This window comes from Equus asinus, chromosome 28 (assembly GCF_041296235.1).
Source record: "Equus asinus isolate D_3611 breed Donkey chromosome 28, EquAss-T2T_v2, whole genome shotgun sequence".
Lineage (NCBI taxonomy): Eukaryota > Metazoa > Chordata > Mammalia > Perissodactyla > Equidae > Equus > Equus asinus.
In genome coordinates, this window is record NC_091817.1 from 24,275,967 (window position 1) to 24,303,774 (window position 27,808).

A 27,808-nucleotide genomic window follows, 5' to 3' on the forward strand; every position below is an offset into this window, starting at 1 on the left:
ACAGCATGGCGTGCCAAGCGGTGCCATGTCCACACCCGGGATCCAAACCGGCAAACCCCGGGCCACTGAGAAGCGGAGTGTGTGAACTTAACTGCTGTGCCACTGGGCCGGGCCCTGTCCACAACCTTTTTGAAAAAGAAAACTTTAAGATTTTATTAAACGACATTAAAGGAAACAAACGTAGATATATGCCATGGACAAAGACTCAAATCCATAAAGATCTGTTCTCTATAAATTTATCAAGCAATTTAACAACGTTCCAATAAAAATCTCAATAGGGATTTTTAAAGAACTTTAACTAGATCTGAAATTGATGTGGAAGAACAAAGTAGTCAGGAACAGACGAGACATCCTTGAGAAGAACGTAAGGGGACTTGCCCTCCCAGACAGCAAGATCTATTGTAAAGCTACAGTAATTACACAGGGTGGAACTGGCCCAACAGACCCAAGGGACAGGAAAAAAGAACCCCCAGACAAACCCACACGTGTGGAGACTTGTTATAAGACAGAGGTCACACTGAAGATCACTGCGGAAAGGCAGTGCACCTAGTAAATGATGCTAGAAAATTGGCTTTTCATTTGAAGGAAAAAACTGAAATGAGACCCTACCTCCTACCCTTCATAAAAATCGATTCCTGATATATTAAAGACTAACGTGTGAAAGACAAAGCTCTAAAATTTTTAGAAGAAAACTATCTTACGAGCTCAGGGTAGGAAGGATTTCTTGAACAAAACATAAAATGCTCTAACTATCAAAGAAAATATTGATGTATCTGACCACCTTAAAATTGTCCACCTTCAAAAGGTACAAACTTCCAGTTATAAAATCAATAAGTCCTGGGGATGTGATGTACAGCATGGTGACTACAGCGAACAATACTGTACTCTTTATTTGAAAGTTGCCAAGAGAGTAGCTCTTAGAAGTTCTCATCACAAGAAGAACACATTTGTAACCATGTGTGGTGATGGATGTTGACTAGACTTACCGTGGTGATCATTTCACAATACATGTAAATATCAACTCATTATGTTGTATACTTGAAACTAATGTAATGTTATATGTCAATTATATCTCAATTTAAAAAAACTGACCACCTTAAAATAAATTAATAAAAGTAAAAAGCTATGAACTGAGAAAAAAATATCAGGACTATATTAGAAAAAAAAAAAAACCTATGAATCAATAAGGAAAATATAAATAACCCAGCAGAAAAATGAGAAACTAAATGAAAAGACCTCTCACATTAATAGGACACATGATTGGCAAATCAACATATGAAATATGTCAACTACAGTCATTAACAGGGAAATGCAAACTGAGACCACCCGGAGGTATTATTTTATAAAGTCACTGTATCACTGTTTATCTGTGCTGCCCAGTACGGCAGCAACTAGCCACATACGGCTATTGAGCACTTGAAATGTGACTAGTGTGGCTAAAGAACTGGATTTAAATAGTGTTAATTAATTTAAATTTAGATAGCCACAGGCGGCCAATGGTTATGGTACTGGATGGCACAACCCGAGAAACATATGCATATATGTAACAAAACATACGTCTTAGACCTATCAGCACTATTCATCATAGTTCAAATACTCATCCCCAGGAGAATGACAAATTTTGGAATCTCATATAAGGCATATTACACAGCAGTGAAAATGAACGAATTACATCTGTGCATATATGCACACACACACAAAATGGTTCCAATTACTGAAACAATTTGAGTGAAAAAACAAATTCACAGCAGGCTGTACATATAATGAAATCATTTTCATAAAGTTCAAAAACAAGTGAGTTATTATATTGTTTAGAGATACCTATATAGGTAGCCAAAAAAAACTCCAAATTACTAAAAGTAAATAAAGGTAAAAGTACGATAAGCCAGACTGGAGAAAGTGCTGTGTGAGGATGGCAAGGCAGGGAGATGGAATGGGAGGAGCACAGAGCGAGACTCAATATTGTTGATGATCTTCTAGGTCTTAAGTTGGGTGGTGGGTCCACAGTGCTTGTTCAGTGAAACGGACCCAGGTCCAAACCCTGAAAGACACTGGGCCAGGCATGAAAGCTGCTGTGAAGACTTGAAAGGAATAATTCGTGGGGCTTTTCAGCCTCCTGCTGCTCCTCCCTTTTGCTGCTCTACCACGCTGACATTTTTACACGGAGGCACTGTTCCTAGGAGCATCTGCAGCAGAGGGATGGTGTGCGAAACCACAGACTGCATCAACACACTCCCTTCAAAACGCATGGCTGGCTGCTGACATACTATACTGATTATCCTAATGGACTGCACTTAAACGTAACGCCGTCTGGCCCGTGGTCTGGTCGGGCAAATTGAAATGACCAGGTTTTAATCACTCTGGTGCCATTTCAGGATTTGGAAAGGGAGGAGCAAACCAAACAAAGAACTTATCAAAACCTCTCAGCAGGGCTGCCACCCCACATCAATCAAGCAGAGTGCCAGCAGCAGGTCGGTAACCCTGTCACGGCCGCCGTGTTCTTCCAGGCCGCAAAGACTCTTCAGCAGCTGTTCCCCCTGCCTGGGCTGTTCCCCTGTCTCCTGTCTGCCTGTCAAAGCCCTGGTCGCCCTACCTAATCAGCCTCTCCTTTCCAATGACTTCCCTCACTTGCCTAGCGTGAGCACACATACTCCTGTGTTTCCTCGTCCCTGCTCTCATTACACCCTAGGCAAATCCTGTCATAGAACCTGCTACCTCATTTACCTAGCAACACGGATGCTCAAACATTGAACTCCACCTCTCCTATTACTTTGTGACCTTGGACAGAGGTTCCCAACCTCCCAAATTCTTGGTCTCCTCGTCTGATGATAACTTATACTTCACAGACTTGTTGAGAGGAATCAACGAGCTCGTGCATGCAGAGCATTAACACCATGCCTGGAACACGGCAGGTGCCCAGGGAGGAGGAGCTATTGTATGTCGAATGAACAATCAGAGACAAGGGTGGACGGCTACACAGAAGACAGCAAACTGGGAAGGGGAGAGAGGAAAGGCTAGCAAGGGAAGCTCCCCGAGACTCCTGCTTAGCCCGTTTTGCTCTGGCTACATTACAGGCGGCTCTTCAGAGGACGCGGTCAGAGGGGGATTTCAGGCTGAGCGCTGGCTGACCTCTTATGCTTCACAGCTCCTGCCAACAGCTTAGCTTGGGAGAACTTGTTCCTGGTTTCCATGGGTTTCACAGCCACTTTCTTCTCCACTTCCTTCTTGTTTTCTGAAGAAATTCCAACCTTGTTGAGATTACTGTGAGTTACAGGTTAAGGGTCAAACTAAGCAAAAAGAGCTATGGCAGGACAACAGTAAACCAAGAGAAGGAAGACAAAGAGAATCTACCAGCACTTCAGCTCTGCCACGTAAGGTTTAGCCTACTTAATTAAAAAATGCCCTCCCCTCTTTATTCTGCCAGTTGAGTCAGCTGATTTAAAGAGAAATGAAGGTGACCACAAAGAAAGATGGCAAATTAAGCTCAAAATAATACAGAGAAGCAAACTTTTTCTCTGATTCTCAATGAAAATCTGAGTACAGCCAGAAAACCTGCCTCCAACAAACACATGGTCAGTATCATGCTTGCTGGGAAAAACCAAGATCTTAAGGAATATAAATACAATAGAAGAAAATGTGGCTTCCCTGAAAATATAAAAATGTTCGTTTTTAGGGAGCCGGCCCCATGGGCAAGTGATTAAGTTCGCGTGCTCCGCTTTGGTGGCCCAGAGTTTTGCCAGTTGGGATCCTGGGTGCAGACATTACCACTCATCAAGCCATGCTGAGGCAGTAACCCACATGCCCACAGCTAGAAGGACCCATAACTAAAAAAATACACAACTACGTACCAGGGCGCTTTGGGAGAAAAAGGAAAAATAAAAATAATCGGAAAAAAAGTTCATTTTTTCCCCCTTAAGTTAAAATCAAATTTTTGCAGAATGCCCTATGACTATCAACAGCATTCAGTCTTAGACATCACAGAAACTAACCCTACTCTTGTTGCTACAAGACAACCTCACAATCACCCTAAGGCTCATTAAAAAACAACGTCCCTCCCCTGTCCCAAACCTACTGAATGAGGACCTCCAGAGCCCAGGACCCTGTTTCCCACACTCTCTCAAGGTGATTTTAGTGAGAAACCCCTGTGCGTAGACAACACAGGAACCAAAAAGCTGTTTTAAAAGCGTAACCAGTTCACTCATCACAGCCCTTTCTCACGCTTGACGTCCATCTCTGGCTCCTGAGGTTTGTCACTTTCTTTGGTTCTCTCCACCAGTCTCCTCCCCTCCTTCCCTTTCATTCTCTCTCTCACAACCTACTAGGCAACAGACAAGTATTCAGACATGGTACAATTCCTTATTTAAGATACAGCAGTGCCTTTCTGGAACAATAGTGACATCTAGCGCCCAGGAAATCTAAGAAGCATGTAACTACAGCCCAAGGAGGCGGGGGTACATGGTCTAAGCTATTTATTCATGTTTCTCTGAACAATGGACAAAACTGCGTACCAGAAATAAGGAAATTCTAATCCTGACCACTCTTCAGGCAGTAACGTGGTTCTTATGGGCACCAATTACCTTAAACATTCACAATATTCAATGGACACTATGCACAATGCTCAGTACTATTCTGAGTTTCCAATTTAATGTTTGTAAGGCCATCATGGGAAACAGATAATGTTAATACTAAATGTTCCTTTTTTAGAATAAAAATGAAAGAAACAGATTTCATCTTTCTCGTACAGAAGGCCAAAAACAATGAGCATGCTGTGACTTTTATCTGCAACTCCATCATTAAGGGATAAAAACTCTCAAAGAAAATTCCTAATAGTAAATATTGAAAAATAAAACAAAAATGGAAAAAATTAACACAACAAAAGCACACACGTATTTTTAACACCAGGACACAGGCAAAACCAACATTTAACTTTTTATTCTTTTAAAGTGAGGAAAAGCCCCCAACCTTTTCTTCTTGAGGGTGGGGGTGGTAATATTATTATTTTTGATCCATATCCAAAGCATAAGCAATTTTTCCCCTTAAGTCCCTCTCCCCCTAAAATGCTTTAAATATACAAACATACATCAAAAATCTCAAGGCATTCATTAAATGAGGGATTTTTAAAAATCAGTTTTTTGTTTTCTCCCATCTCTTTTTTTTTTTTTGAGGAAGATTAGCCCTGAGCTAACATCTGCCAATCCTCCTCGTTTTTGCTGAGGACCAGTGGCCCTGAGCTAACACCGTGTCCATCTTCCTCTACTTTCCATGTGGGATGTCTGCCACAGGGTGGCTTGAGAAGCAGTGCATAGGTCCGTGGCCAGGATCCCAACCGGCGAATGCCAGGCCACGAAAGCAGAATGTGCAAACTTAACCACTGCGCTACTGGCCTGGCCCCCAAAATCAGTAGTTTTTAATACACATAATATTGCTAAATACTGGTTTAACGTGAATAAAACAAGAGTTCTGTTGTTTATTATGGCCCAAACCACAGCTTATTTGTATCCATAAGTATCACAATGGAAAATGTATCGCATTATAACAATCAAGCAAAGCCAAGAACCAGCTCCTGATTTGGAGCTTCAATAAACAAACGTCTAACCCCTCCATCCCCCTCTCCAGTCACTGGCCTCACGCATGCTCGGGTTAGCGCGTCAGCGGGGAGGAAGAAGGCTTGCTTTTCTTCAGTTTTTCTAGACAGTCAGAACTTTCCAAGTTTCCAATGAGCCTCTTCAAAGTTACACTGTACTGTTCCCAGGCCAGAAAGCTTCCCTTGCCTCAGCGCTGCCCTGTCCATTCTCCCCTTTGAACTGCAAACCAAGTGCGTGCCCCACGCACACCAAACCAACACTACGCTCCAGAAGGCTGCTCTCGGAGACACTCTGTCTCATTTGCGAGCCTGCCAAATTAAGCACACGGAACAAGACGAAATTCAAGTGAGAAGTGTAATTAACGTATTTCCTTAAAGGAAAAACCCTGGTGCCTGAAACAACGCAATACATCCATCTGCCCATCTCTGCAAACACCATGCCTAATACTGTGCTGGGGTCAGCAGGGAAGGGAGCAGGGGAGGGGAGCTTCAGAATCCTGTGGTTGGGAGTGAGGTGTCACTTTCTATCAACTCCTCTCCTAATGTTGCAGCAGAAAGGCACTAGGAGAACGGGGACTGGAAGCCAGGTCTTCTGCTACCAGTTGAGAGCAGGTTTTGTGATACCATGCTCCATCTTACCTTATTCACCATCAGTCACCTTGATTTAAACCACGTCCCTGGAAATCTATCCACACTTTCCCCACATGACTCTTCAATGGAACCTACTGCATACTCCCTGCAAAAAATACCAACTAGTACATACATGCAGAGTCGTACCATCAATCTTAGAGGTGAAGCCTGTTCAATCACACTAGTGAGGTTATTCAACATATAAGCTTACCATATTTAAACAAGCCTTCTCATAAGAGGAAAAAGGCTGGAGTAGCTTTATTAACCTCTCCTATGAGTCACTCATTAATTTATTCACATATATACTGAGAACCCACTACATGCCCAGCACTGGGGAAATCAGTGATGGCGACATCCTTGTTCTTATGGAGCTTACTTTACATTCCAGCAGCAAAGAGGCAAACAAACCAGTAAGCTAATAAATTAAGATTTTCAAGTAGTGACAAGATCTATAGAAAAATGACACCATAGACTGTGATGGAGATGGGTGCCAATTTTAGACGGGGTGCTTACGAAAAGTCTCTACAAAGAAGGGAGATGTGAGGGCCGGCCCCATAGCCAAGTGGTTAAGTTTGTGTGCTCTGCTTCGCTGGCCCAGGGTTTCACCAGTTTGGATCCTGGGCGGGGACATGGCACCGCTCATCAAGCCATGCTGAGGCGGCGCCCCACATGCCACAACCAGAAGGATCCTCAACTAAAAAATATACAACTATGTACCAGGGGGCTTTGGGGAGAAACAGGAAAAATAAAATCTTTAAAAAAAAAAATAAAAGAAGGGAGATGTGAACTGAGACCCAAGTGCCACGAAATGCCAGCCTTGTCAAATCTGAGGGCAGAGCATTCCAGGCCGAGTACACAGCAAATACAAAGGCCTTGAGACGGAGTCACAAAGCCTGGTGAGACGGGAAGGTGAAGAAGGCCAGGAGGCTGCAGGACAATGAACATGAGGAAGAATGAATTCAAGATGTAACAGGGAGGTTGGGTGGCTTAAATCATGCAGAGCCTTGCAGGGCCTGGCAAAGAACGTCGACTGCAGCCTAAACGCAATAGAAAGCCACTAGTGTTTCCAACAGGAACGTGACATGATCCCATGTGTGTTTTCCAAAGCTCCCTTTGACTGTCGTCTGGAGAATGGACTGTGGGGGACGAGGGCAGAAGCAGAGGCTAATTAGATAATCCCAGTAATCCGGAGAAAAGTCTATGACTACTGCAGTGGCAGCAGAGATGGCAAGAATCGGGCGGACTTGGAGCACATTTTGGAGGTAGTTTTTGGCCCAGGCACCTGGGGTATAGGAGTACCAGTTAGGAAGACTGGGAGGCCAGAAAAAGAAGAGATGGGGGGGGGGGGGCGGGCAGTGTGATGAGGGTGGGGATAGCGAGGCATGGAATTGAGAATTCTGCTTCAGCCAAGTTACAGCTGGGATGCCTATTAAGAAGGTCAAACGGATGCCAAAAAGGCAATACTGAGCCGAAGCAAAGTCATCTTTGTTGCCTTCTCTGTCCCTCTGGGGCCAGACCAAGCAGTACCTGTGGGAAAGGTCTTACTAAGGACAGAGGAGAGCTGCTAAACATTTCCTTTTAAAACTCAGAAGCCAGTTTCTCCCCTGGATGAAGTTCACTGCATCACCCATCTGTCTCAGAGTCTAATCCTAGAAGGCGAGGATACCCTGGTACTGACTATTAGCATTTAGGCCTTTAGTTAATCCTAAAGGATCTGGACCTTTGATTGCAACAGACTCCTGCACACAGAACAACCACAAACAACTGCCAGTTACTCAGTCACAGGGACGTCAGCGTCGAAAGGGACCTCAGAGATCACCAGGGAGAAGACCCTCATTGTATTTATGAAGAAACTAAACTCCGTAGATGTTGATGAGAGAATTGACACCTTCCAGACTGCTCTCCAAGTACAAAGGATATTCTGTATTCCTTCAGTTCCTTCAGTTCTTCTTCTCTTCGTTGCTTTTCTATTAGTTCCTGCTGCCGAGAAACCTCGTCAAGGAAGTTGGTCTCATCTTCGTCTAAGCCTCTTACCATGTTCTCTGAGGAAATAATTAAACGAGCAACACTTAGCAGGCTAAAGGGAAAATATAGTCAAATAAGATTTTTCCTTTTCCTTTTCTGAATAAACAACAGATCCTTTAGGGGCTTAGAAGAAAGTAAACACCATGGCTTTTGGAGAGAGAACATGGCATAAAATCAAGGCATTTCTCCCATTACTAGATATTAGCACAGAATTAAAATGGGTATCTTGAGCTCTAAACAAAAAGGTTCAGTGTGGTTTAGAAGGCAGAAGTTTGTCTCTTTTTCAAACCAAATGAGCATCTGGAGACTAGATAATCCAGACAATTCCACGGCTAGCTAGAAAAGTGTGGCATGAGGCACAGGGCATCAGAAAGGCCCTGCCGGGCGCCCTGGCCTCTGCTTCTGGAAGCTTACTGAATTTGAACTGCTCCTCGTACTCCTGCTGCTTCCTGTCTTTCTGCTCCTGGAGCCTTTCATACAGAGACCGAGGGTCGTAAGCCTCCTCTGGACACTCTGACAAGAAGAGGGGAGAGAAAGGGGGAGAGAAAAAGAGAGGTGGGGAAAAAATACATACTTTAGAATTCTTTCATATTATTTTAGAATCACAAAGCATTTTAAAGATAAAGTCAAGTCTCAGCATGATCTGAGGGCAAGAATAACACAAAAATAATACAAAGTCCACAGCTTCCCTTGGGACCTCAGAGAGGAGCCAGCAGTTCTCAAAGCCAGTGTCAGCAGGGCCTACGGCCTGAGACAGCTACTGGATGAGGGGTCAGCCCAAACCACACACAGCGGCAGCAGGGCAGCGTACTCAGTTGTTCAGATTCTGGATCCACCTGTATAGATGCAACAGACTAGCAGAATCTCCTGGCAAACAGTGTGGTAGAGTGGGAAGGGCAAGGACGTGAGTAGCCTGTGTCTGCTCCCAGCATGGAGACCTCCCTAGGGGCCTTCACCCCTGAGCCTCAGTTCCTCTACTCTAAACGAAGACAGTAATCCCTACTTTGCAGGGCTGTGGCCAGGATTAAAGATCACGACGTTGAAGACCATACCATAAGCCTACATACCTTCCGGATCTTCAGGTTTCCGAACTTTCTCCCATTCCTCTTGCCTCCTTTTGCGCCGCTCATCTAGTTCTGCCTCGGACACAAACCTCTTTTTGATAACAAGGTTACCATCATCCCCTCCATCCATAATGGAATAATCAGTCTACAAAACACCAACAAACCATTTCAAGTGAGAACTGCAATTAAAACTCTAAAGAGAAACAAGAAGAGTTAGTTCTGTCTCACCCAGCAACAGACTACCGCAAAATTCCCTTCGGTTTTGAAACGAAGAAATCCTCAGGTAGTTTAATTTAAAGGTCACTGACGAAAGCACAATTACATTCTTCCTGGTGTATCGGGCAGTTCTATTAACAGCTATGATATCTACCCGGTCAGCGAGAGCACCTGGAATGATTCTCAGCACATGCTGCTCCATGGTAAACCTCACATTGTCAACGTTTCTCTGTCCCTCTAGTCTAGACAAACTGGCCTCCTGGGCACCCTAACTTTTTCCCAGTTCTCATCCTCCTTTATTTCTGTAACATCTGACATTGTTCCTTCTTGAAATTCCCGTTTCAGGGACAAGACACTACCTCCACTCACCTGTTCTTGTTTCCAAGCAGATTCAGAAGGAAGAGACTCACGTATCCAAGGAACCTTAGAGACGGAGTCTAGTCTGCACAGCAGGGCAGCGACACGCCTCAGGCACATTCCTCAGGGCCCAGCTAATATGGTTCTCCATCCCGCATCTGAATCCACCACACAGACTGGGAGATCTTCATCCAACCCGTATGTCAGAACTTCAAGAGGGACCACTGCACTCCCTCCTAGGCAGCGGACTCCCTCTCTGCGCAGACCTGACGGGTAGGACAGTTCTTCCTTACCCTGAACTGAAACCTGGCTCCCTACAAATTAAACACGCAGGTTCAATCCACCGGGACTACACAAAAGGAGCCAAATCCTTTTTTCAACAGGACAATGCTTCAGTCATTTGCAGACAACTCCCATGTTCCCCCTAATCTGTCGCTTTTCTGGGCCAAACATCCGTAGTACCTTTAATCTTATAAAATGGAGAAAAATAAGTGTCTCAAAGCAGTGAACTTATAAGACTGCATATGATTTAAATCTTAGAAACAAATATTAGGATATGGCAATGCCACTGGAATTCCATTAAATGTATCTCTTCACTCTCATTATATATATATAATTTTTTTTTAAGGAAGATTAGCCCTGAGCTAACATCCACCGCCAATCCTCTTTTTTTTTTGCTGAGGAAGATTGGTCCTGAGCTAACATCCGTGCCCATCTTCCTCTACATGTGGGACGCCTGCCACAGCGTGGCCTGATAAGCGGTGCATAGGTCCACACCTGGGATCCGAACTGGCAAACCCCGGGCTGCCAAAGCAGAGCACACAAACTTAACTGCTACGCCACCAGGCTGGCCCCTCATTATATATTTTTTAAAATGAATATATATTAATATTGAAAAAAAATCTTCCAATAAGCCAAAATAAAAACCTAGGACCTTACATGCTTCCATCTAAATAAGAATTCAGAGACTCTAAGATTTATTCTTACAACTCAAAATTAAGAAAGTAAAATCACTTATTTAATTTTGAGGGCCTGTTGAGCTTTTGGAAAAAGAATAAGCCACCTTCATTTACCCTTACCAAAGATCCCTGAAACTCAAGGGACAAAGCCTTCGGGATGCATGTAAACAAGGGTTTGACTGTGGACTGGAAACATCAGAAAAATAAGAATCTTGCCAATACTTATCAATCACTTTTGGGAAAAGACAAATTTATGGGATTCCAAGACATCCTTACTCTCTTTTCCATTAATCTTTTTCTCTTAAGTGTCAGGATTCAATTCTACTCAGAGTTTAGTCTGGCTATTAACCATCTTTCACAAATAGGGACATAAATATAGCAGAAGCACATTTAAAAAAGGAAATTTAAAGACAATGGTTTTAGAATTTGACAGAGAAACACTACTTCTCTAGTGGGTTAGTTTCCTGCAAACACAACCACACAGTCAAAACTAATGAGCATTTATAAAAGTCTGCTCTTTAAAGCTAATATTATAATCCTGACATTCCTTTGATCCCAAGATAAGTAAAATAAAACAAGCTAGATGGCCACAACTAATTACAATAAATTTTTGTGAGTTTAAAAGGAACACAGACTGCTTTATCTTTTTTTTTTTTTTTTGAGGAAGATTAGTCCTGAGCTAACATCTGCCGCCAATCCTCCTCTTTTTGCTGAGGAAGACTGGCCCTGAGCTAACATCTGTGTCCATCTTCCTCTGCTTTATATGTGGGACACCTGCCACAGCATGGCTCGACAAGCAGTGCCTACATCCGCACCCAGGATCCGAACCAGCCAATACTGGGCTGCTGAAGCAGAATGTGCAAACAACCACTGTGCCACCAGCTGGCCCTTATCCATCTCTTTCTTCAATTTGCACATTTTCTCTAGGTCCTCATTCCCTGGCACTTCTACTGTTGCTGTACCCTACTTGCCTCAATGCCACCAGTGGCTCTCCGGCTAATTAAAATTTGGTTGTTTTTCTATGTTAGGAGAGGTCCAAGATAGGGACAGAAAATGCTTATGAACAAGTGGCCATACTCCTGAGTAATCTGGATAATATCAGAATATTCCTTCTCCAGAAATATTCAGGTCTTTTCAGGATTCAGAGCTTCACTGTCAATAAATATTGCCAAGCTGTAAGCTTAATTTCTGACACTTTTCACTCCAGGGGTCCCCTCTGACCTGCGGGGGATATGTTTCAAGACCCCCAGTGGATGCCTGAAATCGCAGGTAGTCCCAACCCTATATATACTGTTTTTTCCTATACGTACATACACATGATAAAGTTTAATTTATAAATTAGGCACAGTAAGAGATTAACAACAATAACTAATAATAGAATAATAACAATATACTGTAATAAAAGTTACCATAGATCTTAGCAACCTCAGCATATGATTTTTTTTTCTTTCCTTGAGAACTTTCACCTTTTCACTTAAAGGAAACACTTTACAGCTTCTCTTTGGTGTATCGGAACTGCCAGTATCACTACTCTTGCACTCCGGGGGCCATTACTAAGTAAAATAAGGGTTACTTGAACTCAAGCGCTGCGATACTGTGACAGTAAATCTGATAAGCAAGATGGCTACTAAGCGACTAACAACAGGTAACGTATACAGCAGGGATAAACTGGACAAAGGGATGAGTCATGTCCTGGGCAGGACGGAGAGGGACTGACTGGAGAGTTCATCACGCCACTCAGATTGGTGCACAATTTAAAACTTATGGACTGTTTATTTCTGGAATTTTCCATTTAATATTTTTGGACCTTGGTTGACTATGAGAAACTGAAACTGAGGAGAGTAAAACCACAGGTAAAGGGGGACTACCGTACGACCTAGGCTAATTCAGTCAGTACATGGTAAGCATCTTCTGTTGCAGTCTCCTTACTAAGAGGGAGTACAGGCAATGGCAAAGAGTACAGACTGTCTGAAATCCAGAGCCCTCAATTCTGTCACTTACAAGTTGTACGACCCTGGACAAGTTACTTAACTCCTCTGAGCCTTGGTTTCCTCCTGCACAGACTGCACTCACCAACGGGGATTCAAACAGTACTGCCCAACACAAAGCTTCTGTGAAGAGAAGATAGTCCACGTAAAGCACTCAGCACAGAGCTGGGCACAGGCTTAAACAGGCGTCAAAAGGTCTGCCATTACTACAAAGCACTGTGCTCAGCTCTGGACTGCTTAGGAGGGGGAGAAGCACTGTGGGCACTTAAGGAGTGGGGAGAGAGATCAGTGACGTAAACCACCAGGAAACTCCAGGTGGGAAAGGGATCACATCAAGCTGAGAGAAATCAGGAACAACTTACACGTATATATAATCTGGTGAGTCTCTCTTTTCCCTTTATTGTGGTTCTCTATTTTACTGTTTTACTTTATTAGTAATTCGATTTAAATAAACCCAACATTGTGCTCAACGCTGAACTCTGTGTCCAGCACTGTGCCAAATCTGACAAGGTGCATAAAGGAAATAAACTTTAAGAGTTAGCACTCTTGCACTAGTCAATACCAGGTAATAGTGTATATAATGAACTACCAAAGTGAATAGTACAGGTAGAAGGCAGGAACGAAGGGCATAAACACGATCAATCCAGTTTCCCAGGCTGAAAACCTGGACACCCACCCAGACTCCTTTTTCCTCCTTCCCTTACATCCCACCGGTCACCAAGTTCTGTCTCTACCTCATAATGTCCTCTTTTTAATCCACTCTCTCTCTTTTATTTTTTTTTCCAAAGAGAAGAGTCCTTTGCTTTCTAACCTCTTCTTTTCAGGGCCCCATCTTACAAGGACTACTGCAACAGCATTCCATTAGTCTCCTGTTTCTACTCTAGCCCCCACTACACCCATTTATAACCCTACTGTAGCACTTAGCCATCGTGTTTTATCATTTATGACTGTTTCAACAGCTCTCTGAGCCTCAGTGCTTATTAGCACGGTGTCTGGCATATATCAGGTATGAATAAATACTTACTGAATAAACCAACCATGAAGAGGATTTGAAAAATTTAAGCAGGGAGGCACGCTCTCACAGGAACATTCCTAGGTATTGTCCAGTCTAAGTTAGAGAGAATGGCAGGCATTATACAAGCATCTGCTGAAGCTTCTATGTCCCACAGGGAACTCCACTCAAACACCATACAATTTGTGCAGTAGGAAACACAGGACCAAAAATTAAATCACTTTATTATATAATTGATGTCTTCTTCAAAAATAACTCTTGCTACTTTCCTTTAATTTCAACTGACTAAAAAAGCTCTCTTATTCTGAGTAATAAATATTTCCTGCACACGGCATTTTTCTTTTAAGAGGCCAATATTCACTGACTATTTTGCAACAGGGAGGGGATGAGTACCTGCAACTTATTTACCTTCTGGAAGTACACACAGAAACTGGAAATTAAACTGTTTATTTCTAATTCCTACTGCCTAGCTAAATTTTAAGTCTCTTATTTTCTCCCTTCATTTGCTAGAATAATTAAAAACAAAACAAAAAACAAACAAAAGCCCAGGGGTCTGACGACCTAAGCATAAAGACTCAAGTAGGAATGAAACAGAGTTACATTGGCAATGCTTACTTTGTCCTTACTGTGTTCAATCTTAGAAAAAATGCTGTCAATTTTCCTTCACTCACATAGCTTTTTTTTCAAGGTGACAAATTTAATTATCAAACTAAACATTACAATTACTTTAAAAAGAATTATTTAAGTTCTTCAAACAGGGAATTCATGAAACAAACTAAAACCTTACCAAAATCACTTGGTCCAAACTTAAAAGTTTCAAACTGACACAAAGAACACAGTTTTCAAATTTGCTTGACAGACAAAAAAACAAAGTTCTTCTATTTCAAGCCAGAGTAACCGTTAAACACTGCACTACTGTGTTTGTACGGGAGACTGTGCTATCTGATGTCCCGGCTGATGGGACAAAAAGGGCTCAGTGTCTTACGTAGCACGCTGCACAAGTTTTAAGATACAAGACCTACATTGCTGCCCCCACGATCATTGCTATCACTGACTTGAAAATTATTCCATTTCGCTAGTGCCATGATCCAAGCTCGTGAGATCTGGTTTCCTGTAGAACTGAATTTTGTGATGGCAGACTACTTGAGTCTTTACATCACTGGCTTCCGCACCCTCCTAACGCTAACATTAGAAAGACTAGACGCGTAAAAACGCGGGGTGGGAGGGGTGTGCCGTATCAAATCTCTGTGTTATGGTGTTCGAAGACTTCTCTGTGGGTAGCAAAAATAGGCCAATTCACTTTCCTTTCGTCAGTAAATACACTTAAGTACTGCTCTTCTAACATTTTTACCCTGATGTTCAAGTCACATGGAATTTCTAAATGCAGGACAGCAACTAAGAGGAATCTGCCATCTGGCAAACTCAACTATATTCCGAAGACTGCTTTCTGGCCAGAAGGCACTTCTCCCAAGCTACAGCAATTTAGATCAAGCCAACTTCCCTTATATTATAAAACTTCAGAGAATGACAACCACCAACAGAGAACACTCTTTGAGCATTTACTACCAGACAAAGGAATCCTCAGACTTCTAACACTGAGCTTATTAACAGACTCCAGTAGCAAAGGAGACTAAAAGAATCTAAAAATGTGGGTACTGTATAAGCAATTTTATCCGCATTTTAAATGTTTATTATAAAAAGCAATTGGTAGTAACCTTCTGATTGTCTAGACATCCCAAACCATACAACAGAAAGTTAAAAAAAACACAAAAAATCTCTATATGCACATCTTTCCATAACACAAGAAGAGTCTCATCACATGTGCATTAACCTTGAATTCATCTATATGCACTGGAAGAAAACGAACTTACATTTTGATTCCCTTAGCTAACCCTCACTCCCCTACTTCATGTGTGCCTCCCAGAGTGTAAACGCTTCCCTCACCATGTGTGATTCCAACACTAGTTGTATTTTTTACACATGGTGACTCCTAAATGCAAACCAACTACTTCATCTGGGGCTCAAAGGAAGAAAAAGAGCATCTGCTCCAAAGCTGGAGGAACACCTCGCCATGCTGGAATTTTGCTGCATTGGTAAACCCACATCCGAATGGTGGCTCCCTAAAAGATTTTCAAGGGTGGCTTTGATTACACACCATTTTGCCATCTAAACTGGCTTTGGAACCTAACCCACATATACTCCCCTACCCCCAACCCTCTAGGCTTTAAGTAACTCCTCTCTAAGACCAAATTAAAAAAAAAAAGGCTTTAAGGCTTTGCATGACACCAACCATACAAGACCAACTAATTCATTCAGTTGTATTTCTACATTAACTCTTTACAGAGGACCTACAATGTGCAAGGCACAGTGCTAGGTACAAGACAGGCACTCTAGTTTTTAGCAACCGAGGAATCTGCATTAAGTAAAAGAGAGAAGGCTGGCACACGAGCAATTTAAGGAAAAGCAGAATGAGGTTAAATGCTACAAGAGAATAGAAGCTGAGCACCAAGGAGTTAAGAAAAAGAAGACTAGAAAAAACCATCAGGGAAGCTTAATTTTGACAGTGGCTATCACAGTGAAAAGTTGGGGGAGTTTTAGGTATATGAAGAAAATAATCTTTAACTCAAGAGTGCCTGAAGTCACAAATTTTACATTCCAAAATCAAAACAAAAGGGTGCTTTCAGTTACGGAAATAGTAGGCTGGGTAATTGAGACCAATCCTCTACCTCTATGATAAGAAACTGGAAGAAATCTCAAAAATAATTCTTCAACAAATAGAAAAGCTAACATGATAGTAAAAAAATTTGGCCAAGATCCAAGAAAAGGTGAAAGCCAGAAATGAAGCCTCACAGCCAACCTGAAAGCTGCTGTGTGGGTGCCCTTGTGAAACAACAGAAACAAAAGTCAAAGCCAGGAGCCCCCCCAGGGTGTGGAGTCTGATAACCAGGTGGTCCTCCTCCTTAACCTGGTACCCCAAAGAACTACACCCTCGAGGTCAAGTGAACTGGGGAAAAAAGCAGCAGGAATAACGGGCAACAGAAACAGACCCAAAGGGAATTCAGACAGCAGAATGAACAGATACAGATTATAAAACAACTATGCTTACCATGTTTAAAGAAACAAACCTCGAAATTAATAGCAGAGACTAAGAAACGGTACAACAGTGGCACAGCACATTTGAAAAAGAACTAAATAGAACTTGAGGAACTAAAAAGTGCAATAACTGAATCTGAGATGTCAATGGATGAGTTTAGTAACAGATTAAAAATAACTTAGAGAATTAATGAAAAAGAAATTATCCAGAAGGTAGGATGAAAAAATAAAGAGAGAGTCAGAGGGACAGAAAATAAAGTGAAAAGTTCTATGTTAAATCAGGAAAGAAGATACACAATGAGGCAGAAGCAAAATATGAAGATAAAATGGCTAAAAATTTTACAGAACTAATGAAAGACATTAATCCAAAAGTTCAAGAAGTCTAATAAATACCAAACTGAACAAAAACACATCTGTAGTTGGATAGATTCTGTAAAAATGCAGAAAACCAAAGAGAGAGACAGAACAATCTTTCAAAGACATCCTATAGTAAAGAGCGAAACAGATCATATTTAAGAACGAAGACAAAGCATGTTCAAAAGGTGATCAGCAGTGAGCACACTGAAATGGCTTAAATTAGCTGTCACAAAGGCCTAATCACACTATGATTGAGTCTGTGGCTGAACCATGCACTTAAATCACTTCATTTACCAGATATGTGGTTTTCAACTTCTGAAGCAGCAACTTGACTCCAAGCAAACATCAAGATTCTTGGAAGGTGAAAGGGAAGACTGCTAACCAGGTAATGGTCTTGACATAATTCTTCCTTTCTTACAACCACGAAGAATTCCCCACAAGGTAAAGGCACGCAGACTTCAGCAGAGAAAGATAATTTAGCAGCCTCTTCCTTCAGACCCTTACAAAGTGTTCACAGCTCACCTCAAACTCTTTTGGAAAGACTCTAAGAGTGCCTTTATCTCAGCTCAATTCCTTGTATCAAAGAGGAGTGTACAGACTGATTCCTTTCAAGGATTTCAGAAGCAGTGCTCTCAAAGCCTTTGTATGGGGTCCCTGTTGACACATCAATAAACCAAACAGCTGGAGAATCAACAAATCTCACCTCACAGCTGGGACAGAAGAGGTCACTGGGACTTCTGACCACCAGGCCCGCACTTGGATTCCTGGGTCCCACTCGGCCCCTACTCAGACTATTTGGGGGTGGGCGGTCCAAGAATCTGCGTTTGAAAAGGGCCGCAAAAGATTTGATTTCTACTAGGTCAGGAACCACTGCTAAGAAGGAACAGGTCTCCTCCTTTTCCCCCGTGCGGACTGACATACACATGGGCCACGAACTCTCATACAAGATGCTTCAACTCTTGGTTTTAGTTTCCTAAGTTTTCTGCAAAACAAGCACGCTAGTTTGTTTCCTATTACAAGAAAATGCACGGAGCGTAGCAACTGGTACATAATAAATGAGTTTCCCATCCTACACTTACATTCTATGATTCATTCAATCATTTCCAAGCAAGCACCCCCACATCTCTTGAGTAGCCTGGAGTCCAAGACTTCTGGAATAGAGCCCGCTCCTCACTGGGAGCCTGCGTGGCCCCGCTCAGCAAAAAAAGAGGAGGGGAGCGGTAAGAAGCCCTGCAGCGCCAGGACCGCTTGAGAGGGTCGGGATCCTCCCCACAAGACCCCGAGGCCTTCCCCTCCGACTGGGCGCGCAAGCCCTTGGCCTGGGAGGCTCAGAGCCCTGGGTGAGCGCGCAGACTGAGAAGAGGCCTGGCCTCAGCCCTCACATCGCACGCAGCCCCCATCTCCTGAGCACAGAAGCTGGCGCCAGGTTTCGCCGCCCGGCCAGGGCTCAGGCCGCACTCACCTACCAGCTCGCGGGAGGCGAGAGCCCCTCACCTCGGCGGCGCTCACCCCAAACCACCACCGCAAAGGCCGCTCGCTCTTTAGGGAAAAAAAAAAAAAGAAAGAAAGGAAAAAAAAAAAAAGAAAATAGCCTTTGCTTTTGTATTCCTTTTGACCCTTCAGGGCTTCCTGTTCCTCACCGCCACAACAAAGTCCCGCCCCACTTCCGGCGGCGTAACCCAATCCTCACCTCTCTTCCTCCCCGGGAGACAGATGGAAATCCGGTGCCCAGGCAGCGAGCCGGAGGCACTTGATTGGGCCATTCACACCACAGCAAGGGGATTGGCCAGCTCGCGCCAGGAGGGCGGGCTAGGTCGTGTGATCACGTGATGGCGTTCCTGAAAGGTGATTGGCTGTCATGGAGAGGGATTGCCACCGAGGAAGGGGCGTTTCCTAGGGGACTGAGGGAGGGCCGGGGCGGTACGAAGCGGGGGTGGGCCCAGCGCGTAATGGCAGCGCCGTGGCCTCGCGTCCATCTTTACCGCTCTGTCGGACCTGTCACAAAGGAGTCGCGTCGCCGCCCCCTTCCTCGAGTGGTCCCAGGAGCTGGAGAAAGTCAGTGCCGCAGCCCAGCTGTGCTGCTCCGGGAAGCGCCTGGGGACGCGGAGCCGGGGGGAGTCTGAGGGCTGGGGACGGCCGTGAGGGAGGGGAACAGCCGCCGGAGTCTGCGGTGGGGAGACCAGACTGGGGCCGGGGGAGGCTCCGGGAAGGGACCCGGGAGGAGGTGGCGGTGGGCAGAGCCGGGGACACAGCCCAGAGGCTCTCCACCGAGGCCCGCGGTGCAGGCGCCTGAAGAGGTGCCTGGAAGAGGGTGTTCCCCCTTTAGAGGGTTCTTGACTAGGGAAGGGTCCTGGGGGTCGCCCTTCCGAGAAGGCCGCGGCTACAGGGCCCCAGGTGAGAGGCAGGTAGCTCCGAGAAGGCTCCTGATGTTTAGGGATGCTCCTCTGGGGTGCCCAGGGCGGAAGGGGGAGAAGGGAGGACGCTTTGGGAGGGTTTCCTTTTGTGGAGTTTGAGGTTTAGGTGGCACGGGTGGGAGGCAGACCGTCCCCGGGGAGACAGAGAAATACCTTGGGGTCGGCAAACGTCTCAGGGAGAGTGGCTCAGAGTTGGGAGCCAGAGCTAGCGGATTCTCCTACTCCGGAGGCCAGTGGGAAAAATGGGTAAGGGCCTTGGGGAGAGGGCATGGCTGGGCGGGTCTGGGAAGAAGAGACCCCCATCCGTAGGGAAGCTCCGGTGGGAAAGAGCGAGAGGAAGCGGGAATGGCAAGGGTTTTCCCCTCTCTAGAGAACGACCTGTGTCTCAGACACAGAATCAGCTGCTTCTGGGCTTAGTGCAGGTGGGGTGGGGGTCCATCCCACCAACACTCCTTGCTGACTCTCCATCAGGTTTTTATCCCTACCTGCTGCCTCAGTTTCCCGGTCTTTGGGGAGGGAGACCGAGGCAGAGATGGTCCCCTGAGACTGCGCTTCTATCCTGTGTAGATGTCTGAAGGAGGCTGCTCCCCCTGGAGTGTTGGACTTTGAACTTTCAAGGGTTGGAAGTTTCTGTAATTGACAGTCCCGCGGTTGTCTAGGCCCCTCGCCTACCATCTACTTGTCCTTAGACGAGTGGCTTAACCTCCTTGGGTCTCTTCTGTAAAAAATAACGCAGTGTGCGAAAGTGCGCTACAAACTACAAGCTGCTTGAAAGTAAAAGTACTGTGCTTCTACCAAAGGGATTGCTGTTGAGGAGTAAAAGTGAAGGCACTTTCTAGACTGTAGAGCAGTATGTAAATGTAAGGGATTAGCATTTATACAGTTGTCCTTGATCACCTGTGAAGTGCTGGGGGCCATATTGTACTGAAAGCTTCAAGGTCCACAGCTTTTTAGGTTATATTATAATCCAAATCCATGGTTTCAACCCCTGCTTAGATGCAGGTGGAGGGATTTCCAGGTTTTGCTCCCAGAGTTTTAATTTACTTTGAACTTCTGATGGTCCTGGCAGGAGGTAGCACTATAATATTTCCTTCAGGAAGATTTCCGCTGACAGCTGAGAATTTCCTTCAAGGAATTGGATCTCAATATTGTAAACCACCTTCCCTTTTTCCATATCTACCTGCCTATATCTGTATATGTCATATATTCATGGCCTTTGGGTGTCTACAGGTAGTGAATATCACGCTTCCTCCCTCATTGTGATTTTGGGTTTTTTTGGTTTTGTTTTTGTTTTGCTCCCCAAAGCCCCAGTACATAGCTGTCTATTCTAGTTGTAAGTCCTTCTGGTTCTTCTATGTGAGCCACTGCCACAGCATGGCTACTGACAGATGAGTGGTGTGGTTCCGTGCCTGGGAACCGAACCCCAGGCCTCCGAAGTGGACCACACAGAACTTCTAACCACTAGGCCATCAGCGCTGGCTCTCAGTAGTGATTTTGTAAATGAGACCACCTTTTTTGCTCCATGAATATTGTGCCTTCTTGTAGTAACCCCAAACTATAGATTATGAGGCACATTAGCAATTGCTCTTAAATTTCTTTTCCACAATGGTTCCCTTTATTTTTCACCGTGTATAGAGTTTGCATTTCCTGGGGTGACATCTTGCTTTGTAGCTCCCTCTATGAGGTAGTAAGATACTTGGGTCCATGTATGACATTTTCCTAATGTTTGCTTAGTAGCATTTGTTAGAACTGATTTTCCAAATACTGGGTAATTGGTGATTTTTGAAGGTTTTTTTTTTTTTTTTTAACGAAAAGCTGACTTGCATTTTTCTAATCTTATATTCCATGGGTCTTTTAATAAAAAATCACTGTGATGATCTTGTGAGCTCTCTGATTTCCCAGGATACATGTTGTCCTGACCTTCTGCTTAATGTCTTTCTGTGTCTGCACAAACCCTTAATTATTTCTGTCCTCCATCATTACTTTCAAGTTATTGATTATAGCAAGTGTTCCAGCTTAATCTGTGTGAACTTTTTCTGCTTTGTCAGCAAAGTAACTTTTCACTTAGTAAATTGGCCAAGAATCAAGAAGAAATAAAAACTTAGCGTTTTGTGTAATAGTGTGTTATTCTATAGTGAATAGGGAAAAACAACTCCTCTAAAGTATGTTTTGGCAAAAGAGTAACAAAAAAATCCTCTGTTCCTAAAGTTCATTTCCAACAGTATTTCAACCCATGAGTTTAATTCAGTCTATCAAGAATTGCCTATACTTTCCCTAATAATGAAGTAATTTGTTATAGTGAAGTGAGAAGTTAACTTTGTATCCTTTAAAATACAACTCTCTTTGATACCCTAAGATCCATATAATTTGAGAAATTATTAGGAATTCTTGAGGATGGTAATCACTGTTACATTATTTTAAATTGGAAATTATCTGTTTGGTGGTGAGATCCTCGTGAAGTAGGGTGTGATGGTCGCAGGATTGTGAAAATAAGTGGAAAGTCATTAGGCACCACAGATAAGAACCACGGTGGAACCAGTAATCCATTTCAAAAGTTATTTGGGGGTAGTAAGCTATCAATTTAGCTTCTCTTCAAATATTTGGCATTTTCAAGGTATTCACCATTGAATTTAGATAGTTTCTTCCTAGTTTTCAAATTAGAAAATTGAAAAACAGAATAGTCAGGAAGTAGTGAATGCCAAAACTTGGGCCACTACCCTTAGGCGGAGACGTTTACGACTTTTAGGAGTGCAAAAGAATGAATCTTTTCTGTTTAGTTTCTCTCTTCAGTAAGTCAGCTTTTGAAATAGTCCTCTTGCCAACCTTTATTGATTAGGAAACAAGTACGTATATTATTTTGCTCTCAGTGTCCATTCCAAAAAGGAATGCTCGCTGGTTAAATATGTGAAGGTGTATTTAACTGTAGATAACTGTGATTTATATAAGGCTAAATGAGGTAAAGTTATCTTATAAATAGTGGTAGGCTCTTAGAGAATACTCCCCTTTCTCCCTTACTGAACTTTGGAAATCTAAGAACGCATTTGAGATAGGAAAGAATTGATGCGCTCCTTAAGTTTGTTCAGGAATGAACCCTGCACATAGCTGTCTTATTGCTTGAAATTATAGTTTCCAGGCATAATTTCATGGGTCCTATACACAGCAAATAGAAGCTTTGCAATACCTTACTCGGCAAGTTTATTATTACCTCATAGCTTAATGTTTCAGTGTTAGTGTTTTCTTACCTCTTCTTCCTGCTGAGGAGTTCAGTTTCCTCTTCTGTGCTCCCTTAAGGCAGAGGTTCTCAAAGTGTGGCCCCTACCCCACCCCTCCTTGTGGGAAGTGCAGCTCCTTTTTTCAGTTCTTTCTGCTTCATGTTGTTCATACTTACATATGCCTAAGGGGTACTTGTTAATAACCTACCTAGTGAATTATTAAGGATTACTAAAACTTGGTATTCATAAACCAAAACTAGCACAACGTTAAAGTTTACTGTTGTCTCTGATGCTTTTTTCGCCCGGGAGGTCTGTCCTGGGAAACGTGGCACCAGTGCAAAGCTTCTTATATGTCGCGTGCAGAATGGGGATTCCTGCCATGTTCAGGAAGGATGCTTGTTCGGGAGGCATCGTCAGTAGTGTCTCAAGTTGATCTTGGTTTTCCACTGTGCTTCCTCTTGTTTGTTTTTTTCATTAGAACTGCTATCAGCTTCATCTTTATCAATTTAATTTATAGACTTTTGGTTAACCTCTCACTGTGTGGTCAGGGATATTTGTACCAATAATATTTGGCATATAATTTACAACATGAATGTGTTGCAGTGCGAATATAAATCCTCCATTCTCTTTTTGCTAATGGTGATATATAGAGTCATCTAAAAATTTGCTTGTTCGAAGATACTGTAAAGTTCCTAAGTTCCCTTCCCGCTGGGAAATGGTGGAGTGAGGTCCTCCTAGTGGACCTGATGCTTACCTATAGACTTGTATGGCGTGGCTGTTTTATGGGGAGGGCACCCAGTGTGTTGTCTGTTGCTGTCCTTCATCTCTGCCAAGAGCATGAGGGACCTTTTTGATCTTTGTTCAGTGCCTGGCATATAAGCATTGGATTCGTATTTATTGAATGATATTGTCTCAGTCTTTCAAAGTGATCAATATTTTCTGTTTTTACAGATTTTAGAATAAATTTACATAAAATATTTATTGAATACCTGTTAGGTTCTACTAGGTATCCAATTGAGTGTTTGCAGACACCATTTTAAGTAGATCTCATTGAGGAAAATGTTGCTATTCATGCTGTTTATACATTTTGTTTGCTTTTCTTAATAGTAAAGAGTTTTTTATAATAGAAAAATTCTTTTCCATCAGATATGTGTTTGAATAACACATCTGTAGATTTCCTGTTATTTGGTCTCCTGGGGGGGAAATCCCAAATAGTATGGAGTATTAAATTTGTTTTTCTCCTCTGTACTGCAGCCGTCATTAGCACTTAACTCAGTTCTTAGTATTTCTTTTTTGGATCCAAGGCAAATTTTTCAGGTGGGGATTATTATTATTTGCTTCTGGAAATTCCTTACTCCATCCCAGCTCTAAATTTTATTTTTTAAATACATTTTTTGAATGCTGAAAGGATTTGTCTTTTCTCCTTTGTACTGATTTGGGTCAGGACTGTATTCTGTAATTTGTTCTGCCGTAAATCTCACGTGATCGCAGACACCACTGCTACTGGGCTAAAAAGTTCTCAATGTTTTAGCGGAAACTTTTTCCAGATACTCTTTCCCTAACAGTCCAACTAGAAAAAATTATATACTTCCCCCTCAAAGATGTACTTTCTTAAACCAACCTGAGTGCATAAGAGAAGTATCAGAATCCTCCACTGCTTCCCCCAGACGACTTAAAGGTTGCACTCGGTGGGTAGTAGTACCCTGTGTGGCTTAAACCTCGAGTAGCCAGTGCCATTGCAGATAGATTGCTTTGGACACCTGGGTGACATGTAAAAATATCTTCTCAGAGCTGCCTTTCCCTGTGGTGTAAAAGTGAAGTCCCAACTCAATATGTTGCAATCTTCCCCTTCCCTTCCTGCCCTCCCTGCCCCGGCAGAATACCAGATGCTTTAGAGTCCAGACACAAAAACACTCTTGAAACGTCTTTAGGTGGTTTCTCTTGTAACTGGCAAGTGTACTCTTGATATATGATACACTTTTCTTGTCTACTTATTGTACTACCGAATATTCAGTCTTGTTGCCCTCCAAGTTTTCCTCATTTAATCAGTCTTCAGTAAGAAAATTGTAGTCTTTGAGGTGTCCTACAGAATATTTTAAAAGCAAATATATTTCTGGGTAAGGTTCTCTGCCTTGATAGGGTTTTAGTTACACAGGTGTATGCATTTGGCCAAACTCAGCACATATGTGCTTGACTTGTACATTTCATTATATGTAAATTTAACCTCTAAAAATATGTTCAAGTCCAGTTAGTGATAATGCACGCTGTATGCTGACGCCTGTGATTTACTTTGCACCAAAAAAATTAGATGGATTGACTATGGATAGAAATGGATAGATATGTGATAAAGCAAGTATAGTAAATGTTAATGGTGGAATCTAGGTAGTGGGTATTTAGGTGTCTGCTGTGAAATTCAACTTTGCTGTATGTTTGAAATTTTTCTTAATAAAATGTTAGTGAGGGGAGCAGGAAACGTGACACTAGAAACTATTACCTGTTATACATTTACTGGCTTAGGAAAAAATCCAAAACATTTTCTAATGAGAGAAAATCATTAAGATTTCCAGTATGTTGTAGTTACTGTTCGTGCTGTATGATTTAGCCTTTCAAGAAAGGGGGGTGGATTGGAAAAAATGCTGCATCCTATAACACTATTTGGAATGATGAAGTGAAGATGACAGCAATAGTAGTTTCATGCCCAGAGTTTGGTTTTTCTTCCTTATGGTCGTTCGTTTAACCAGCTTCTCCTTTCTTGGCAGCATAATCCTGAAGTCTTATTTTCAGAGAAAAGAAAGTGTTCTTAGTATCACTGAGCTCTGCTATGATTGAATGCAAGTAAATATTTGAAGAGATGAATCATTGATTCCTGGACCATTTGTTAGAGAGGTTAGAGAGGGTTAGACCAGTCGGCCAGATGCCTCTGTGGTGAGCTGTTTATGATGGTAGAGGTCTGTGTTTGAGTACCAGACCTCACTGCTTTAACACTAAATTTACTGAGAGCCCAAGTTCGATTTTTTTCCTTCCAGAGTAGCTTTGAAAAATATACAGTATAAAAATTTAATAAATCATAAATGATATAGAAATGGAAAGAATAGTCTTTACTTTCTTTTTTAAAAAGGAAAGGTTCAAGGGACTGGCCCCATGGCCTAGTGGTTGGGTTTGGCACACTCCGCTCTGGGTTTGCAGATTCAGATTCTGGGAGCAGACATACACTACTTGTCAGCCATGCTGTGGTGGCGACCCACATACAAAATAGAGGAAGATTGGCAACAGATGTTAGCTCAGGGTGACCCTTCCTCAGCAAAAAAAAAGGGAGAGAGAAGGATCAAAATTAATAATACCACACTTCAGAGAAGTAGATTCACAAAGGAAATGTTTCGATTATAATTATGCTCTTGCAGCAAAATGGCTATGAACAGCATAATGATTTAAAAAGCATTACCATTTAGGCGGTAAGAAAAGTCTTTCTACTAAGCAGTGACATCAAGTGGTATCATTATCATTAAATCACGTGATGATTGCCACATTAGTTAATGATTGCCACAGCCACAGATCTGATAGTTGTGTATATTTGAATTATGTGACTAGGTTTTTTTGGGTCTCAGAATTGACTTGACCATCTAATGCTAAGTCGTCTTCTAAGTTAAGGTGAAGTATATAGGTATTACGGTTATGTTGCCTTTACATAATCTCTAGTCATATTCATTTTTATTCCCTTCTGTCTGTCAGCCTTTAGAGAACATTACTCATAAGTAGGGTACCATCTAGGTTCATTATGATGCCTCATAAGGTGGATCTGGTGGGAAATAGAGGGAGCTATTTTATTCATTGTGTTGATATATACTGTATATAATCACTAATGGCTGTAGCTGTATTCTAGTGATTGTTTTGGCTGACCTCCCCCAAAGACTGTGTTCAAAGATAGTCTCAGTCTTCTGGAAAGGAAGGTTAACTTTTCTGACTCTAAAACAATTACCCTTTAGTGTTTCAATTTGTGTCTTCACTCAGTCCATAGGTCCTGCCTACCGTGCCTGGTTCTGCGTTTGGCTCTATAGCACAGTGATTTCCAGACCTGGCCACCATCAAAATCACCTGGGGAGCTTTTACGAAAACACTTGCTTGGGCCACATCCTAGAAATTCTGATTCTGGCTATTTGGAGTGAAACCAGGAATTTGCATTTGAGAAATACCTGAGCAATTTAATGCCTATCTTCTTTGACATAATTAAGCTACAATCCCTTCCAAGGTTCTTTGTCTAAATAATAAGTAAAAATTATTTCAGTATTGAGCAAGTAAGTTTTATAAAAAAGAAGTTCTTGGGGGAGGGAGGAGGGTGAAGGGGTGATGGGGCATATGGGAACAGTGATGGATGGTAATTAGTCTTTGGGTGGTGAACATGATATAGTCTACACAGAAATCAAAATATAAAAGATGGACACCTGAACTTTATTTAATGTTATCAACCAGTGTTACCTCAATAAAAAAATAAATTTAAAAAAAGCTCCTTAGTTATCTTAGTGCTCTTAAGTCTTACTCCACAGTCTCCCAGATGATTTAGTTACTTCTGATTAGCTACGTGCTCATTTTATAATGACATCTTTCATTTGTGGATCCAGTTTAAGTGTTAGGCACTGTGCCATGTGTTTTACATACACTATTCCATTTAATCCTCACAGTGATACTGTGAGGTGTGAGAACTATTACTATTTCCATGTTCTAAAGTGTATCACTAGTCAGGGCGATTAAAACGCGTAGCTATAAATGTTGCAGGGCAGGGCCCTGGGCCCTGTGTTGTAGGTGTCCTCTGGCCTCCAGGTCAACATTTGGAGACTGAGTGTTACTGTCTTAAAACAATGATCCTTAGAAAGTGGGCCACATAATGCTTTTTGGAATGAGA

At 42.6% G+C, this 27,808-nt stretch overlaps 2 protein-coding genes across 16 annotated transcripts in view; one reads left to right on the forward strand and one right to left on the reverse strand.

Moving 5' to 3' along the window:
* Positions 1-18,978, reverse strand: part of PSME3IP1 (proteasome activator subunit 3 interacting protein 1) — a 30,866-nt gene extending 11,888 nt beyond the window's left edge. The window contains exons 1-8 of one of the 15 annotated variants that reach the window (XM_070500232.1): positions 18,748-18,947; positions 17,989-18,103; positions 13,848-13,931; positions 9,889-10,190; positions 9,307-9,448; positions 8,654-8,752; positions 8,134-8,256; positions 3,130-3,262 (exon numbers count right to left, since the gene is read on the reverse strand). In XM_070500232.1, the coding sequence (XP_070356333.1) occupies positions 3,130-3,262; positions 8,134-8,256; positions 8,654-8,752; positions 9,307-9,448; positions 9,889-9,996 (605 nt within the window). In that variant the 5' untranslated portion in view covers positions 9,997-10,190; positions 13,848-13,931; positions 17,989-18,103; positions 18,748-18,947. Of the gene's footprint in view, positions 1-3,129; positions 3,263-8,133; positions 8,257-8,653; positions 8,753-9,306; positions 9,449-9,888; positions 10,191-13,847; positions 13,932-17,988; positions 18,104-18,364 lie in introns of all 15 variants that reach the window. The other 14 variants (XM_070500234.1, XM_070500233.1, XM_070500242.1 and 11 more) reach the window with 14 other exon arrangements.
* A 192-nt stretch (positions 18,979-19,170) lies between these two features.
* RSPRY1 (ring finger and SPRY domain containing 1) overlaps positions 19,171-27,808 on the forward strand; it is a 42,954-nt gene continuing 34,316 nt past the window's right edge. The window contains exon 1 of the mRNA XM_014827267.3: positions 19,171-19,340. The gene's annotated coding sequence lies outside the window, so the exon portion shown is untranslated. The remainder of the gene's footprint in view (positions 19,341-27,808) is intronic.